This window comes from Poecilia reticulata, chromosome 1 (assembly GCF_904066995.2).
Source record: "Poecilia reticulata chromosome 1, P_reticulata-male-v2, whole genome shotgun sequence".
Classification (NCBI taxonomy): Eukaryota; Metazoa; Chordata; class Actinopteri; order Cyprinodontiformes; family Poeciliidae; genus Poecilia; species Poecilia reticulata.
Window position 1 is genome coordinate 5,986,923 of NC_088830.1, and position 19,301 is coordinate 6,006,223.

Sequence of the window (19,301 nt, forward strand, 5' to 3'; positions counted from 1 at the left end):
TTATCGCTACGAGACTGACTCACTAAAGGGCTATTCCACTAAATTCACCAACTCGACACAACGTTTGAACCAGGAGTGCACTGATTGCAATTTTCTCGCCGATTTTTTAAAAGTCTATCTGCTGATAGACTTTTCGATACCTTTTTTTTTTTAACACATAACTGACACTGTCATATGGTGGCCCTGGAGTTCAGACCGCATGCACAAATGTAAAAACACATTAACTAAGCACAACTACAAAGGAAGAAAAGCATTTTAGACTGAACTTCATGTATTCCAGTCTTTAAAACGGCTGCTTGTGTGTATGAAATGGGCTTCATTTATTTCATTAAATCGGTTTTTGCTAGAAAATAATACCTGAAACAAATGTTAATGCGACTGCTAATAATATTGCTGAACTGCTAAAGAAACCTGAAAACGAATATCCCCTGTTTTCTGTTCAGTGAGCAGACATGACTGTCGCAGAGCTGCTTCTGGACTGTCTGCAACAGTTGAATAAGGACGAATTCGGGATGTTTAAGTGGCATCTGAAGCAGCACAAGCTGGAAGGTTACAAGCCGATTCCTCCGTTTTATCTAGAGGATGCTGAGCGGACCGAAACAGTAAGTAAGATGATAGCGAACTATACAGAAGACGTTGCTGTGACAGTTGCTGTGGCCGTCCTGAAGAAACAACAAATGAATGATCTTGCACAGAAGCTGTCGATAGCACATCAAGGTGATTGTGAGATTACTTGATTCCCTTTTGGGCTACACTTTCACCCTCTGCCATGTCTGTGCACTAATCAGCCGATTTTTTATTTTTTTAAGCGCAGAAAAATTGAGTACTGTGTCCTCCACCACTTCCTCTTTTGGAACCGCACCTGAAACCTCACCTGCGGCCGCGCTGCCTGCAGCTGTAGCCGCGCCGCCTGCAGCCGTAGCCATGCCGAATACAAGTCCCTCATTGGTAGCTCAGGAGGGAAGTGTGATCTTTGCTCCAATCATCAGCAGTAGTGAACCCGGAACATGGAACGTAACTCTTAGCAAAAACTAATGACACTGATGTCATACAGTAGAACTACGTGAACCGCAGCCTGTTTCTAGTACTGTATTACAATGGCTTTATTGTACTTTCTTCTTTTTTTTTCTGCAATTTTCATTTTATTTTCAGAGGTGTGATAGTTAAGCGACTGTCGCCTCATCGCACAAGTTCCACAGGAAATGAACAGAGACTCGCAGAGGGACAGAAAGAATCCTGAACCAGTTGAGTCTTTGGTACACTGGTTCACTTCCTGCTCTGCTGTATCTCATCAGTTCAACTGTCTCCTTTTCAGAGAGATCCACTCTGACCTTGTTTTGTAAATCTGTCTATTTACAAAGAAGCCAAGTATGTGATTTTCGTTTTATTTTTTATTTTTACTTCAGAGGTATTTCATCCATCATGTCTGCCCATTCTGCTGATGCTCTTCTTAGGCTGCAGATATCATTATTTTAGTTATAAAAGATGTTTATTGGCATTCCCAAATAATAAAGTCTGATATCTACAATAAATGTTTCAAAATGTTTGGGTATCTTCCTTTGAAACAGAAAGGTATGATCAAACTGAAAGTTATGGCTCTTATGAAGTATTTATTTTATGCTGATTTAATGGAGCTTCAGTGGAAAGAAAACACTGATGTCTTATCTAGGAAGTGATTCTTTTTTCATATTGTGTTGACGAATAATTTTTATTTTTCACTCTTTCGTCTGTATTACCAGTTGACATAAGATTAGCAAATGTTTGAGAAATTTATATTGCTGAATATTTGCCTGTCTTTCACAACTTTGTGATATGTTCATTGCAATAATGACCATATCACAAATATTAAACATTTTAAATTTGCAACTGTCGTGTTGTTGTTGTTACTATGCAACCCAAAAAGACAACAAACTAGTCATTTACATTTTGTCTGTCTCCTTTATTTTGCGTTTTAATTTATGCATGTGTCTTTTCTTTTTCTTTTTTGTCAATCCCCTGTATGTTTTTTTTAAAGACATTATGTTACCTATTTCTGTCATTATCTTTACATAAGATTAAAGGTCAAAACAAAGATTTTTTTTTCTTTTTTTTTTTTTGCTGCACAAATGTTTGACACCAATTTTGTTTGGGTAATGGGGGAGAGAGGGGTGGACCTGTTGACGTTTAAACTTTCACGAATATCTTCAAAGCAAAAGCAGCAAAAAAAAAAAAAACACTTTTTGCAGCACACATTTAGCTAATTTGACAACAATTTTGATTGATTTGAAGAAGTTTTTTTTTGAGGGGTGGGGGCGGCGGGGAGGGGGGAGGGGGTTGAACTTTCGTGACCTCTGGAAATATTTATTAAAATCTTTAAAATCATAGGAACACAAAAATGTTGCTGTACAAACCAGGACAAACGTTTCACATCGATTTTGTTGGTGGGATCCTTTGGACTCTACAAGTAACAGAATTTTAAGTGAGGTTATCCAACTTTATTGCCATCACTTTGACCTTTTTAGAGTTGTTTAAACTCGTTTGACTCCTTATTTATTTATTTATTTATTTATTTATTTATTTATTTATTTATTTACTAGTCTCACAGATCCGATACGACGTGGAGGGGTGGTTCCGTCAACGTCCTAGGTAAACCACGTGACCTAATGTAGCACAACGAATACAAGATATAGACAAATCGTGTCAATAGAAATTTTGACACTGTTAATAACATTGTCTGAAGAGCCGCCATAAATCATGTTTCCCCCCTCACTAGCCTGCGGGACATATTTATTCCAGCTGTAGAACAAATAATTTGTTGTTCTTCAGTTTGTGACGGCTCTGTCCGAACCCTCCGTAATATTGCAAACCAGGAAGTTGCAGCTTCCCAACGTCTGCGACAAGCTAGCTGGTAGTTTACGCAATGAAAGAACTTAAACATTGGAAAACATAAAAGACGGTGTTGTTATTTAACAACGAAATAGGTCATTCGTGTGGGTGAGCATCGTTAACAATTTCATTGTAACGATTCGAGACCGGAAGGACTGCTAGCAAGCTTGTTGTTTAGCCATCTGGCAGAATTGTCGACAGCTAACAGTTAACGTTAGCAGGTGTTGTGATGGCTGTGCCGCACATACAGTTCTCCTTTGCAGTAATTTTACTATTAGTTCTGCTGTCGGGGTGTAACGCGAGGAAACACAAGCTCAGTCTAAAGGTAAGTGTGTAACACTATTTTGGTTTAGAGTATCGTCAGCGTTAGCCCGGGTAGCTTATGCTAACACCACGAACATTGACGTTGCTTCTCTAAACCCACAGCGTGTTGATTACATTCAATGGCATAAAAGATGTTGATGCCATTGGTGTCACACTATTGTATTTATGTCAAATATGTATGTGTTTATGAAGGAGATCATGCAGTAGCGATCTTCGGCTGTGGTTATTTTATGGTTTCTAGAAAACCTGAACTTTGTTTTTAGGCTCAAAATTTAAAATGGTCAAACGAAAACTGAGTCACTGTAATTATGAATGTATTAAATTACAATTTGTGATCTTTAAAATCTTTATGTTTGTGGAAAAAGAACACGGTTAAACAAGTAAAAGCGGCGCTTGTTTGGCATTTAGACAACGTTTAGATCGGGTCAAATGTGACAGTGGGCATGTTGACGTCATGCTAATTGTTCCGCGTCGAAACAAACTATTTTAGCTGAAAAATCACATAAAGTAAGCCAATATCATATGTGTAGATTATAAATTGAGACAGTCTCTCAATTTCCACAAACAGGTGGGACAAAAAGACTGCCAAACATTTCTTAAATATACAATTTTTTAGCTATTTCCATAAAGTATTCCACAAATTAGCTAAAATCAACATTTTAGCGATTAAAAATGTTGATTCTAGCTAATGAACTTGCTACCTTCCCTTTACTCATCTCAAAATCTGCTTTGACTGAAACCTTCAAATTTGTTTCTCATTCATTCTGAGAGCCAATTGGCTTGTCGGTCTCACGACAAGCTAATTGGTCTCACAACACTTTAACCGTGTATGTATGGTTAAAGTATTTGTGATCAAAAATTGTAAACTTGTTTTTTTCAGAATGAAATACGGTCTGCCGTTGACCTCAACAACTTTGGTTTCTTCGCAAGTGGAACTCTAAATGTGAGTCTGCTCTCCCTGTGGCTCAGTGACAGTGTGGACTACAGCACCTCCCCAGTAAGTCTGTTTGTTTTCATTTTCCTTCAGGTGAATGTAAAGAAAAAGAAAAATTGAAGGAAGCAGTAGTCATTTTTTTCTGCCTGTATTAGTTTTGCAGTAGGAACTCTAGTATGTTCTTTTAGATCCTGGTTGAGAAATGATAATAATGAGGTAATTCATGCAGTTTTCTTTTTTTATTGGATAGATTTTCTCTTCATTTATAATATCGGTGTAATTGATGCTTGGTTTTGAAATGCTTGATTACACAGTGCTGAAAATCGGAACCTCTGCTTGTTCTTTAGTGTGACTCGATCTACTTTTTTGCTATTTATTTAAGAGACTGTTTGTTTTCTGCGGGCCATTGTAGATACAAAGGGAGCACATTTTTGACAAAAATATCAGACATTTTGAGATTATTCTCAGAAATTTACTAGAAAAAACTGAAGTTTGAGTTTGAAAAATCAGAAATTTTCTAGGAAATAACTAACAAATTTGAGCGTAATCTCAGAAATTTTCTAGAGAAAATGAGTTTAAGAAGTCGAAAATGTTTGATTAAGAAAACCATGCTCATCTGAAAGGGGCTTCTTCATGACATCTCTTAAATAAAGAAGTGATTTCTATCATTAAGCTGCACACAGTAATTGCTTTTATTATGTTTTTGAAATTACTGATATTTATCGATGCCCTCGTGGAATAAACGGCAGAGAACAGTAAAACTAAGATTTCCAATAATATAGTAATGATAATATTTTTTTTTACATTAATTAAAAGTTATCAAGACAAAAATAAATCAGAATTCTACAAAATGTTTCATGATAAACAATACAATACATGCCCACCTGGCCTGTCACAATAAGCAATAAATCAGTGAATCATATGATCATTCACAATCACTTCCATTTGAGTGATTTATCCTTTTTCTCTTTTCTCTCTTTCTACCAAAAACTGGATGATCAAAAAGTCTTCAGTTTGGGGCTTTGATCTACACTACCTCCTTTTTATGAAGGGCAATTTTGCTTACAGAGACTTCATGGTTCATTTTTTTTGTTGTTGTTTCTGTTTTATTTATTTTGGATATTTAAAATATCTTTCAGTTCCAGTGTTAAATGTTGGTTAGAATTTAAAGTTTACTGACCTTTGAGAATGTGTTCTTGCTTTATTATTCTACTAACATTATGTTACTGGAAAATGGTCTCAAAACGACAATGCTATCATTTATCGCGATAACTTCTGGGATCATTTATCATCCAGAAAAATGTATCATGACAGGCCTAACCTCCACTAATCATATGTTTTCTTTGTCTATTGATGGAAATCAATGCAAATAATATCGAAACTGATTCAGGTCCACATTATTGTCTACTTTAGGTTGGCTTCAGCCTGTCCAGGTCTCGAGTTAATGGGGTGTTGTCGTACACAGTGAGTACCAAACTTCATAACTAAACATCTGATTTTTTACAGCTCTCAATCAGTTGGGGACATCTATTCTGTATAGTAAAACGTATCCTTGATAATATATTATCTACTCAATGTCATTCATTTAAATTTTTTTTTACCGGAGAAGGGTCTCCGGTAAAGTCTAGAGTCTTTACCGGAGATTACATAGAGTCTTGTTGTGTTCTCCGTAGGCGGAGGAGACCGAGGAGTGCCCGCTCAAGGCGACGAAGACCACAAACGACGAACCTCTCATTCTTTTTCTCATTGACAGCAAGAATCTGGGGTGTGTGTTGTTTTTGGATCATAAGTTCGTAATGTGTCACAGCTTTGTGCGAAAGTTAAGTGTTTGACTTCTGTCCGTCTAGAGTCAACGTGAAGGCCTTTGGCGTTCAGGATAACTACCTGATTGCCAAACTCAAACCTGAAGGTTTGTGTTGCTGATTTGAACACTTCCTCACATTAACTGCTGCAGAGTGAATGACGCCACTGTTTTAAAGTGACTGTTAATCTTGATGTGTTTCTATGCCTCCATTTCTGTTCAGAGAAAAAGGTTAGAAAGAGGGCTGATGGCGATGGAAAACCAGACGATGCAAATGGGAAGCCATCAAACACAGACCCAAAACAAGGTAAAGAGAAACAAGAAACAGCAGCAAATGAAAATCCAAACCCTGCTGGGGAAGCTAAGAAAGTGAGCGAAACTAAATTTAAGGTGAGATTTAAAAAAAATTTTTTTTTGTGGCTAAATATTTGTGCAGTTTGTTCTTTCAATCAGCGTCTTAACTGGAATTTTTTGCAGCTGAACAGTTCAGACGAGCGGATTTTAGTCCTAGACGAAACGAATGGCTCGTACAGCTTCAGCGTAAGTGCCCTTTTCTCTTCATTTAGAAAACATTTGGCAGCGTTTGGTTGGTTTTGCTCGTTGATGTATGTTATAGGATTGGACATCTACGTGAATTATCGTTACATGCGCCATTGCTATTCATTGAGTCAGGAATATCGCTGGTCGGGAAAATGACACGATCACACAAAAAAGTCTAAAAAAGGGTTTCACTTTTCGTTGTCATCAAATGCAAACACTTCGTTGACAAGAAAACGTTACATCCAATAGAGAAAAATAAACCGACTGAAAAATATAACCCTAAAGAATATATAGATATCTATGGAGCACCAGGAGTGAATAAATGTAACTTTTTTTTCTCACTCCTAGACACTCAAAGTACGTACACAAAAGAAATCATTTAAGGGCTAAAAAAATGGATTTTGCAAGTCATTATAAACCCTGTAACTCTAAAATAAGGCAACCGACATACCCACTCTCTGACAGGTCATTAGCAGAGCAGGTGTTTAAATTAGCTAATCAACTACCGTTGAGTTCAGACAACCAATTATTAATAATCGCAAAATAAACATCAAACCAGAAAACATGATACTGTAACAGACTGAATGTTCTGCTTTGTCGTTTTTACGTACTTTTTATGGGGGAAAATGTTTTTGTGTTCGTTGGTTCCTGATGCCCATGAATGTAATCTCTGCTCTGTCAGTTGGCAGAGATTTTGTCTTATCGGTTGCTATGGCAATGGGTCAGTATGTGATTGCCTCATTTGTCCGTAGAATGTGGCGATATTGATGACGATCGTCAAATAGGATGAAACATTTCATTAACTATAGAAGCAATAGTTAGTTGAACTTGGAACATGCTATGTCTTCTACAGCCGCAATTATGTAAAATTAAATTATTGACCAATATAAAAGAGAGATCCACTTAGTCCTCTCTCAGAAAGCAAAATATTTATAGATTTAAATCCAGGAAGAATACATAGTTTATGTATCAGAAGATCTGCAGTTTTCTCATCTTTATTAAGTCATTTTATAGAAATCGAATAGGAATTAAGAGCGCCATTGTTGTGACAACTTCCTGCTCATCCTGCTTTGGAACGGCATGGTTTTGTGGACGTGACTCGATGCGTAGCAATGGCGCCTGAAGGAGCGCGTCACTAGCTGCAGCAGCTGATGGCCGCCGTCCAATCCAGTGATGCGTATCGATGGTTGTGTCATCTGGTTTAACGCGTCTCCTCCGTTACAGTTCAGTCTGGAAGTTGGCCCAAAGAATCAGGGTCTGTACAACCTGAAGTTCCACTATTGTCAGAACAGGGGGCCTGGAGTCAAGAAGCCTTACAACTTGACGGTGAGTCAATGAGCGTTGGCGATGCTCTGCCAGTCATCAGGCGTCTGCCAGGTGTTCATTTAACGTTCCCAACCCCCACAGGTGGACGTGGTAGAAAAGAACCCAGGAGGGAGCTACCTGTCTGCAGCCGAAATCCCCTTGTCTCGTCTTTACATCTGTATGGCCGGAGTCTTCTTCACTGCTGCTATGGTGTGGGTCTACACGCTCATGAAGCACAGGTACATGCCATAAATTACACTCAAATTGTGATTTCTTTTATGTCCCAGACGTTTTGTCATATCAAGGTGAACACAAAAAATGTAATAGAACTTTGATTGTCTGTGAACACATCAGCCGCTTTTCATGTGATGCTTTCAAGCCAAGCCTAAGGTGCATTCTTGCCCCTCAATGGGGGTCACGTAATGACTGAGGGGCAGCGATGCAGGGGTTGAAGATATGTTGCTGTCATTCCAATTGGTGGAAATAGTGTCAAAATATTGAGTTGTGTAAAGTGGAGGCAGCATGAGCAGCACTTTTCTGAGCATCCTCAAAAAGTCCTAAATTTATACATCTAAAATTGAGGCCTTAAATGTCTTAAATTTTGTCTTGACGGGAATATTTAATCTTGTATATTCTATGTATTGTCTTTTTCCTCGGGACGTTTCTATCAGACCACAATTTGAGTCGCACTCAGACATCTTCATTATGTTCGGTGACTTAATGAACCTTTCAGGCTACCATTAACTCACTGCTGACATAGCCAGCTGCTGATGCTGGAAGTACACCGACATGGCGGATCAGTCCAGAGAAGAGCTTCGACGACCCACCAGGATATATTTAGCTTGCGAATCGGCCGAAATGGAAAAGCCAAAGGATTTTTTACATGCAAACATCCCAGCTCTTCTCCACAGTGTTATAAAAGATTGGCTGATTGTACAAAGTGGACAAACATCCCAAAGATGCATATTTAATACAAATTTAAGCAGTTCGGTAAAGCTCCCGTAGCATAAACCCATGATTGTCAGGTTGTTTACCTTCTGGAGGGTTTGCACCTGTATTACACAGGAGATTCCCACACCCAAACCAAGCAAGCACTGAGTCTTTTGAACTGTAAAAGGCCGATAAGGATTAAGGAGCGACTCGTCTCCGCAGCCATCTTACTTTATTTATTGCACCCCACATCCTGTTGAGACATAAGCCAAGTTCACACTACAGACCTTGAACCACATTATCTTTGGTGAGTGAAAGCGGCAGCATTTTATCCACATGTGTAAAAGTAATTGATACCAGCAACACTTCTGGATAAAATGCTCAGGGACCAAAAACACTGCAGATAAAACAGAAAAACAAAGAATCATCAACTATGGTAACATTTTATTCCACAGGGTCAGAGAAAAGCATAAACTGCCTTTCTATAACTTAAATATGAAGATTTTTCCTCCTCTGCTTCTTTGCAGATACAGCGTGTTTAAGATCCACTGGCTGATGGCTGCACTGGCATTCACCAAGTCCACATCTTTAGTTTTCCACAGTGTAGGTCACAGTGCTAGTAATTCTCTTCATCTTCTCAGCAACAGCTTGAGGCATTTTCTGTTTTATCACAACAGACCAGGTAGTTTATGTGTCCGTGGCTTCTGTTTTTCACAGATCAACTACCACTTTATCAACATCGAGGGTCATCCTAGCGAAGGCTGGGCCGTCATGTATTATATCACACACCTGTAAGTTATTTCTGCTGGATTTTATATTTATTTATTTTTTTAAGATTTTTTTGGCTCTAGTGGCCTTTATTTGATAGTTAATTGACAGGAAAGTGGGTAATGAGAGAAGGGGGAAGACATGCAGCAAAGGTTGCCAAGGCCGGGAATCGAACCTGCGACAGCTGCGTCGAGGACTAAGGCCTCCATATGTGGGTTGTGCTTAATCAACCCCTGCGCCACCACAGCACACCTCTGGATTTTTTTTTTTTTATTAGGGATGTACTGTTGTGAATTTTTTTAGCTGATATACATATTCTCTACCATGAAAATAATGGACCACACCACTGAAACGGCCTCTCTGCTGAAGTCAACACTATGTGGTGTACTGTCTCTCTCACATGGCCAAACAAATACCGGAAATATAGTTTGGAAAATACCGTATATTCTGGAATATAAGTCACAATTTTTTTTTTATTATTATTTATTTATGTATTCTTTTTAATATAGTTTGGCTGTTTCTGCAACTGACAGTCCAGATTAACTTGCATGTGTTTTTTTTCCTCTTCATGACACATTTTTTTAAATTTATGCTGCTTACACTCCAAAGCGACTTATAGTCCGTAAAATATGGTAAAAGTTTGTTTTTACATCGGCACACTTTTAATTATCAGGGCAATATCATGTCAAAAAAATGGCGAACGTCGTCCGATTCAATGTTGATCCTGGTACGTCATTCATCTCTAGTTTGGATCATATTTGTTTTGAACATTCTGTATTAATATTCCTGTATCTGTCAGGCTGAAGGGGGCGCTCTTGTTCATCACTCTGGCACTGATTGGGACGGGCTGGGCTTTCGTTAAATACATCCTCTCTGACAAAGAGAAGAAGATCTTCATGATAGTCATCCCTCTGCAGGTAGTGTGTGTGTGTGTGTTTGTGATACCTTGTGGGACCATTTTCCTGACACATACGATGTTGTGGGGACCAACAACATCCTATATTAGATTTAGGACTAAGGTGTGAATTGAGTATGGGTTAGGGTTATGTTTAGGCTGTAGAAATGAATGGAAGTCAATGGAAAGTCCCCACAAAGATAGCCACTCAAACGTGTGTGTGTGTTTTGCTACCAGGTACTGGCGAATGTTGCCTACATCATCATCGAGTCGACAGAGGAAGGCTCCAGTGAGTACTATCTGTGGAAGGAGATCCTCTTTCTGGTGGACCTCATCTGCTGCGGAGCCATCCTGTTCCCCGTCGTGTGGTCAGTGTGTTGTGTTGCCTGAAGAGGCCAGGTTAACTGTAGATCTAGGGTTTCACTAATTTAACACAAAAACTAAACTGACGTAGCTTTTAGCATATTATGCTAGCCGTTAGCATTGCTAACCTCAACTGGAGTGTCGTTCGACATTATAGAAGCCTGAATAACCAACCATCTTACCTTTGTGAAAACATATCCTCCTTTTAAATTGCTTTTTTATTTTGTGCTTCCTCTCAATTCAATTCTGAACACTGAAAATATCCAACTTTCAGTCTGTTACCATTAGTAGAAGCTGCTACTGTTAGCATCATGTTAGCACTTAGGTATATACTATCAATGATCAGAAAATGATCTAATTTTTGAGTTTTCTGACTGGTGGATTACTCATAAGGTTAATAATGTGGAAAAACTGTTTCTCACTTTGACAGTAATGTGTCCTACTTTTTTAAATTCCCAAAATATCTATAATTAACGAACTGGTAGATTTGTAGAAGCTTTACATAATTGATAAGTAATTAAAGTATACCCTATTAATACAGTTTTTAAAGGTACAGAAGTTTTTGATTTTAGGAACCATATGACTGTAGAAACTGTTTTGGTGAATTAATTTGTTTACTTTGGTAAAACGTGGAATTAAAATCGAGAAGCTAAGAGAAAAATTTAATTTTGATTTATAAAAATATATGAAGCTTCGAAGAAAATGATAGACTATATTTGTTTACATCCAAGTTTTCTGTTTCAATTATCTGATTTGAGTTTTTGATAAGTAAATTCAGCTTATTTGTAAATAAGCTAGCAGAGTCCTGCACAGAGAATAATCGTCTAGGAACCTGAAAGTTGTGGGTTCGATTCCAGCTTCCTCCTGGGGGTCGGAGGTTAACCTATAACTACACATTCGTGTATGAATGTGTGACCGGTCGGCTGTGACTTTAGTGTAAAAACCTTACATTTTCACCTATTTAGCATAGTGTTAATTTGACCTTACAAGACGTTTATGTATCTATAGATTGACGTGTTTTCTCATCTTTCTGTATTGGTAGGTCCATCCGTCACTTACAGGAGGCTTCCAGCACAGACGGGAAAGGTAGACCGGTTTCTCCCTGAGTTAAGTGAACGCATCACCATGTTTGTCCTGTTTGCTCTAAACTTGGGTTTTGTTTCTTCCAGCTGCCATGAACCTGGAGAAGCTCAAGCTGTTTAGGCATTACTACGTCATGGTGAGAGAGACGCCTCGGCAAACTGACCAGAGCTCAGTTTGTCCTAAAAAATTTTTTTTTTTTCCTGGCAGTTGTGAAACTAGATTACCCAGAGAAAAATAGTTGGTTTTGATGAAGGTGCTATTTTTCAGTTTTAGTAAAAAAAATAAAAATAAAAAAACATCTTTTTGTCTTTGAACAGAGCACTTTTATCAAATTACAACATTTCCCGGTAACAGTTGCCAGGATTTTAAAGGAATTGCCACATCATTAATCCTGTTTCAATAGTCTGATTTCTGCCTCTAATTGAATCTGTTTGTTTATTGTAGATCGTGTGCTACATCTACTTCACGAGAATCATAGCCATTTTACTGAAGATCACAATGCCCTTCCAGTGGCAGTGGTGTTATGAGGTAAGACTCAAATCCAGGACCTCCACAGCAGACTCAAACATATTGTTTTATTAAATTTTGATCATTTAATTTCTGTTTGGGACCAATAGAGTATTTTCTTCAGCCTGCTGCTCTGTAGGCTGACATTTCTGTACTTAATTAACTGTTTTATCATCTTCTATTAATATTCAACTTTTCAGAGAAACTGAATTTGGGGTTGTCTTCAGTAAAAAACAAACTAGGGCTGAAACGATTAATCGGATTAATTGTGATTAATCAGTTATTCAAATAATTGTCAAATTTAGCAATTGATTAACTGGATATACAGGCTAAAAGAATAAGTCAATATGCTGAAAGAACCCAACATATTCAGAGCAGTAACTAAGCTAAAATTGTACAGTATAATGTAAATGTGTTTTGCATTTAGGATAAAAAAAACATCTGTAAATATGTTGTACCCAGAACACCTCTTTATCTGGTTCAAATTCACTAAATAATTCTGTTACTGTATTTAAGCAACAAAATTTTGTTTTTTTTAAATTATTTAAGAAGTAATTGTTCATTTGCATCCTGCAGCGTATTTCAAATATTGTGTAAAAAACTCTTTAATCCTTAAGTGGTTAAATTAAAAATCCAATTAATCGATTAATCGTCAAAAATAATTGACTACTAAATTAGTCGTTAGTTGCAGCCCTAAAATAAACACTAAAAAAAGTGTGAAAATCTTTACTGAGATGATTTGAGTTTACTGAGGTCTCCCTGTAAAACACACATCTTCCTCTGGTCCTCAGTTTCTGGTGGAAGTGTCCACTCTGATCTTCTTCGTGCTGACCGGCTACAAGTTCCGACCGGCGTCCAACAACCCGTACCTGCAGCTGCCCCTGGATGAAGAGGACGTGGAGATGGATGAAGTGTGAGTGTTTCAGAGTAGGAGCTGCACCGATCCCGTACTAATATCTGTATCGGCCACAATATTGGAAAACAATTCTATATCGGGTATCAATGACGATGTGCCCGGTCAATAAGGACTGTTACATTTTATTATTTATTTTATGTTATGTTAAATAAATAATAAAATGAAAATAAAAATGTAATTAGAATTTCTAATTTAATTTTCTGAACCATTTAAAAGAAAGTTTGTCGCAGTTAGGCCTGTCGCGATAAATGTTAAATCAATTAATCGCACAATAAATTAAACCTATCGACCTCATTTTAATTATCGGCTTTATCGTCTCTTTCTGCCTTTTTTCTTTCTGTTGATAGCACTGAATGAAAAAAGGCTCAACCCCGGTGCTCTCCACTGACCCTCCCTTCCTCATTTCCTTAGTGTAATGTCCAGCTCACATTACACGAGTTGTTGGCCCATTTTCTAAACCAGAGAGACACATTAGCCGACAGAAATCGTAGGTATAACGGTTCGATTGGGTTCGATCGTGCCATGTGGTGTCCAGCCACATGGGCACAAAATGATGGCTACAAGTTCAGTTAACTAATTTTAAAACCAGGCATTAATCAATGCTTTACTAGAATCTACCTGTGATGCATGTGGCTAGTCAGCGTAAAGTCCTGACTGAATGAACATCATTATAACCTATTTATGTCACGTTAAAGAAGAACAGCTGAAAACTTACCGGGTTCATCAACTGTGGTAGCAATTTGGCTCCAACTCCTCCCCTTGTCATTTCTATATTCTTTGCACAAAATGTTAAATACATATTAATGTTGTTCCCGCATATCTCCGATGTCCGCTGGACTTCGGGTTGCTCCATGTCATCTGTTTGGGATTCCCCTCCGTAATTGCCCCTCAGAAAGCATGGAGGTGAATCCGCGTTTTCTGATTGGCTACCTGTCACATTCGATCTACCGTAACACATCTCACACTACAGGATGATCGGTTACAAAATCACCAGTGACAATCTTAGATCGGTAAAAGATCTAAGATTGTTATAAGGGGGAAAAAAGGGGAAAAAAGTCGTATAGTATGAACCATTTATTAGATAGTCAGATGTGCCCATCTTCTCTATTTAAATCTACTGATTACAGAAGGGCAATATAGTATACAGACTTCATATCTGCACTCTTTTGGTTGAATGCAGTATTTATTTCCACTTTGGCTTTATGTTGTACGTGTTATGTTGTATTCAAGTACGTTTTTTGTTAATGGAGACTGAGAATCCATTAACACTGGAACTGATTTAGTTTATCAGTTCCAGTGTTATATGTTCTTTAGAAAATAAAGTGTATCTATCTATGGCAGGAAATCGCATGCATTATTAGTAATTTCCATTAAATGAGTGTCAAAAGGTCTTGAAACAATATTATCGTTTATCGCAATAATTTTTTAGACAATCGTCCAGCAAAATTTGTTATCGTGACAGGCCTAGTCGCAGTTTATTTTTTACGTGTTTGATCAAGCCTGTGAAGCTACTGGTGTATTTAATGGTGCTGTTCTGGTGCAGAGTTATCAAATAAATTAGTAGTTCAGCACATTTATGTCTGTTAAAAAAAAAAAGTTTAAGTAGTGCTGTCAATCGATTAAAATTCAAATCTGATTAATCACACATTAGTGTTGTGATTAATCATGATTAATCGTCATGCTTGACTTTGTAGCTTGAAATGTAAAAATGCACGTTTTCCTAAAAACAGGGCTTATAGAGCTCTGGCCGGGGGCCGGATTTCTGGCTTTTGACCAAACGGTCCGCCTCAACCAAACTGTAGTCTTCGGGCTTAAAGAGCTCCGTCTACAAAGATGTCTGCCAATCATAGTTCTAGCTCCCGTGTTCTTGACCAATGACTGTAAAACGGTTTGTAGAAAAGAAGCGCATGGGTTCGGTTCGGCGGTTAAATCAAATGCGATATGAAAGAAGGTGGAGTTTGTCTGACCCAGTAAAGAAACACGTTTACTTGAGAAAGGAATTAAAAACGAGTGGCGCTGGGCATGGCTAGAGGAAAGGGGACAAGATGGGAAGTTGGCGGAGATTTTTACAAAAGGGGGCGCTGGGATTCCTTTTTGGGGCGTTTGGTCGAAGGTAAACTTTATACCTTACAATCACAACAATACCAGTTTAGACTTTGAGCAACTGGCTAAAACTGTATTTCGTAGCGTTCATCTTATAGCGTTAACACCGGTGCTGTAAGTAACGAGTGTGATAGAACAACGGTACCACAGCACTTTTAAATTTCAATAATCAGAATGCAGAAATTGTTTCCGTTGTTTTAAAAGGTTTATGTCAGTCTGCCTTTTCCCCATCGATACGCCCTGCACCTTAGGGGCTTAAAAAAAAAAGACGCGCACATTGCGCAAAACTCTGAAACAGGAGAAGCAGGACACAAAACGGAGCGACAAACTAGATGTGAATTATGGCATAAAAACAGAGAATCCGACGCTGAACAGTGAAAAATCAACACATGATATAAAACACATGACGATTAGGCGGCGCAGCAGGTGATGAGTGAAGATTACTGAGCGTCAATAAACGATCAAATAAATGTAGCAACAGGAAAGAAACTAAAGTGGACATAGCAATAAACCAAGAGAGGATAATACCAATCAAAGGAAACTAAATGTAAATGAATGAAGAACAAAATGCAAGAATAAACTAAGAAACTAAAGTAAATACAGAGGAATAAACTGGTATGGCAAGACCTTTCGAGCAATAATTAATACAGAGACTGTATGGCAAGAATAAACAGACATTATTTCCAGATAAAAGGTAAAATTATATTGTTGAAATGTCATGGGTTGAGACCATATCTAATACTGAGAATAAATGTATCTTACAGACCATAACGGTAAATAACTTACCACTTATTTTTGTTTTTAATTAGATTTGATATATTTATTTCTTCAATATTATTTTTCATGTCAGTGTTAATGTCATGAGGCTGATGACTCCATGACACTTTCAATTTGACTCATTAGGATTTGATTAAGAACCAGATTTGTTCTTTGTAATTTCTATAAACTCTTTGTAATAGTTTATATATGAAACTATTAATCTATAATCAATAGACAGGTCTATATAAATATATAATCTATGTTTCTGTCTCATGTTTGTATGGCATTAAAAGGACCTGGAACTTTTGTTTTTCCACTGAAAGCTCTGGTTTGCACAATAAATGCCATGTGGGTGAAGTTTTATGGATGATGCTCTGATGTCCCATTCTCCTGAAGGCAGCACAGAGCTGCACCACCAGAAACCCGCAGAAACACTGAAGAGAAGAAGAGCTATGATTAATGTAGTTACAGTTCTATCCATGTTTTAATGTTGCAGAGCTCAGTTGTTTGCAAATATATCAAAGTTTAAACTGGCATGTTGAACATCTTTTATCTGGTCATTTTGTGGAATATTTAACAACTAGAAAATGGCAAAGAACAAGAATATTTTTCCACTCTGATTGGCTGCTGTTAGGCCTACCAATTTTAACTTTAATGTCCATTGCATTTTTCTTAGACACCTGTGAAAATAATTTCTATTCCCATGACTTTTTTGTTCTCTGGAAAATTATCTTGATGATAAATACAGAAACAAGCATAAAAATCAAAACATCTACAATAGTGAAAGTAATATTAATAATAAAATAATAGTTAGTGCAAAGTAGCCTGCAAATTCTTTATTGGGGGTCGGTGAGGGATCTGGATATGGGATGGGGGCGCTGGCCCGAAAAAGGTTGAGAAACTGATGTAGTTGGTAATGTTGCATGTTCTAAATTACTTGCTAAAACATTGACTGAAAGGCTCTTATTTAATGTTGAGGGATTGTTGCCTGTAAGTCAAACCTTTAGGGTACAGACATTTTACATTTTGTTTTGAGTTGAAATGTACTGAAGTCTTATTTAAGTTTGAGTGTTTAGCTTGTTAGAAGCAATTGTTTGCACTATTCAAAGACACTTTTTATTAAACTGTGACAATAGCAATGGTATAGTTAATTTCTATCATAACTAAGTTTCAGGCTCAGGATTTTTTTTACTTTAAGCCCTGTAAAAAGGTTAAAGAAAGTCTCTTATCTCAAACAAACAAGTTTAGCAGTTCAATAGAAGTTTGTTCAGCCTTGTTTTTCTGTATCAGCTGACACCAACCCTCAGATATCGGTATCGGAAGTCAAAAAAGAGGATCGGTGCACTCCTAGTTTTATTCATTTGTTTTGCATTTAAAATGATCCCAGTCTGATATGAAGGATTCTTCTCCATTTTATTTAGGTTTTTGTTTTGTCTGTGTGTGCAGAGTGACCGAGTCGGGCGCTCTGGAGGGAATCTCCAAAGTTAAGAAGACGTCTAACGGACGCGAGTGCCAGAAAGAGCCCGCTCTGTGAGCAGGAGGCTGCGTGGTTGGGAGGGACCAGCCCCGGGTCGGGGTGGGGGCTCATATGGACCAAGACCTCCCCCCCCCCACCACTTCCACTGACGGCTCTCTGTTCAAAACTCTTCAAGTGGTTGCAAAGCTCATGCCCACTGTCTGGCTATGCAAAACATAAAAAACAACAAAAAAAAAAAGATGGCTAACATGACGGAGGTTGTCCATTTTCTTTGGGGGTGCTCCACCCAAAACCTGAAGAGCTCCACAAGGGTTTTTTTTTTTTTTCTGGACGGGTGGGGAAATGGAACAGAGCTCTGAAATTCTTTTTTTTTTCTTCTCTGTTTTTCTCCAAAGCTTATTATTGATATTATTATTATTATTATTATTTTAGACAAAGACTTGGGTGTGTTTATATCGGCTATTTAAAAACGGTACTCCTGCATCCTGCAGGCTGCATCTTTCTTTTTTTTTTTTTTTCTGTAAAATGGGAACCAACGTAATATGACAAAAATCTAGATTTTCCTCCTTTGGATGCAATAGCCCATTCTCAGGTGAAAAAAAAAAGGAAAAATCGATGTTATCATAGAGGAAACAGCGCTTCGTTTCCCACCAATCACACTGCACCGTTCATGTTTTGCTCATTGATTTTTAGGTTGGAATAATCAACAGCAGGATAACTTTTTTTTCTTTTTTTTAATTTAATTTGTTTGGTTTCAGTACGTTGCTGTTTTTTGCATATTGAAATGTTTACCAGTATCATTGTGTGTGTTGGAGGACGAGGCGTTTCCTCCCAGTGTGTCATTTTGGAGTGCTGCTGTAATTTAGTGCTTTAGTGGTTGACAATAACCTGCTTATTCCACCATATTGACTTGAGGACCTTTAATTAAAGTGACAGTACGTTTAAATCAGGCTCTAAAGTGACCAGAGCTGTGGCCAGCTGAGTCCACTTTACCCACTTTTGGTTTTTAACCCTTTTTTGGTCTTGATGTGTAGACTTTGATTAATTCCAGTTGACTTAAGCAGCCGGACAGGGTAGAAGATCATTCATTAAAAGGTGATTTGTAAATATGACTGTTCATACAAGAGACAGATTACACTTTATGAACTGCACAGTGTTTCAGGATGGATCAGTTTCAGTGAGATTTTTGAATCTTTTTTTTTTTTTTTTTTAATTCCTTGAATTGGACCCCAATCACATGAAAAGTGCGACTGAGATTTAACCAGTCATTCCTGGTTCACTCCTGGATCTGCAGTGTTTCCACACAGGCAGTCCGTCTCCACCTGCCGGGAGTCCACAGGTAAACAGTCCGTACACATTAACAGGAGTCGGATAAAGAAGTCTTTTTTTTAATTGCTACAGAAGGTTAATGGATGTAAGAATTGCCACAATAAAGTTGGAGTTTTTTGAAAGCTCTCTGGTTGCTGCTCTGGGTGAACAGTGACTTTATAACAGTGTTTGGTTATAAAGTCAACAATTTGAATAAAAAGCTCTGGAGTTGAAAATGTTTGACAAGATGCACACACTACAAATGTGCACAAACTGAGTCGGTATTCTGATGGTGTCGATAAAAAAAAAATGCAATTTCACAGACACTTATCAGAAAATGTGTTTTCAAAATGGTCATTTTCATAATTCCAATTTGTGAAGTATTAAGGTTAATGGAAATGCAACTGACTCAATTAAGGTTGG

At 37.7% G+C, this 19,301-nt stretch overlaps 1 protein-coding gene across 1 annotated transcript; it reads left to right on the top strand.

The window, feature by feature from the left end:
• Positions 1-2,613: 2,613 nt before the first annotated feature.
• gpr108 (G protein-coupled receptor 108) lies at positions 2,614-18,182 on the top strand. The gene is made up of 18 exons (XM_008436021.3): positions 2,614-3,190; positions 4,070-4,186; positions 5,537-5,587; positions 5,797-5,888; positions 5,971-6,032; positions 6,148-6,314; positions 6,402-6,464; positions 7,689-7,790; positions 7,872-8,008; positions 9,227-9,302; positions 9,417-9,490; positions 10,267-10,384; positions 10,600-10,730; positions 11,768-11,811; positions 11,895-11,944; positions 12,253-12,336; positions 13,107-13,228; positions 17,540-18,182. Exons 1-18 carry the CDS (start codon positions 3,095-3,097, stop codon positions 17,625-17,627), a joined length of 1,674 nt encoding a protein of 557 aa, XP_008434243.2. The 5' UTR covers positions 2,614-3,094; the 3' UTR covers positions 17,628-18,182.
• The last annotated feature ends 1,119 nt before the right edge of the window (positions 18,183-19,301 follow it).

What these genes read in the sequence shown, in the direction of transcription:
- gpr108 (XM_008436021.3), top strand. Translation starts at nt 3,095, where the DNA reads ATGGCTGTGCCGCACATACAGTTCTCCTTTGCAGTAATTTTACTATTA. An exon ending in TGCCAAACTCAAACCTGAAG is followed by an intron (nt 6,033 to 6,147) that starts GTTTGTGTTGCT and finishes ATTTCTGTTCAG; the next exon opens with AGAAAAAGGTTAGAAAGAGG. An exon ending in AGTGGCAGTGGTGTTATGAG is followed by an intron (nt 12,337 to 13,106) that starts GTAAGACTCAAA and finishes TCTGGTCCTCAG; the next exon opens with TTTCTGGTGGAAGTGTCCAC.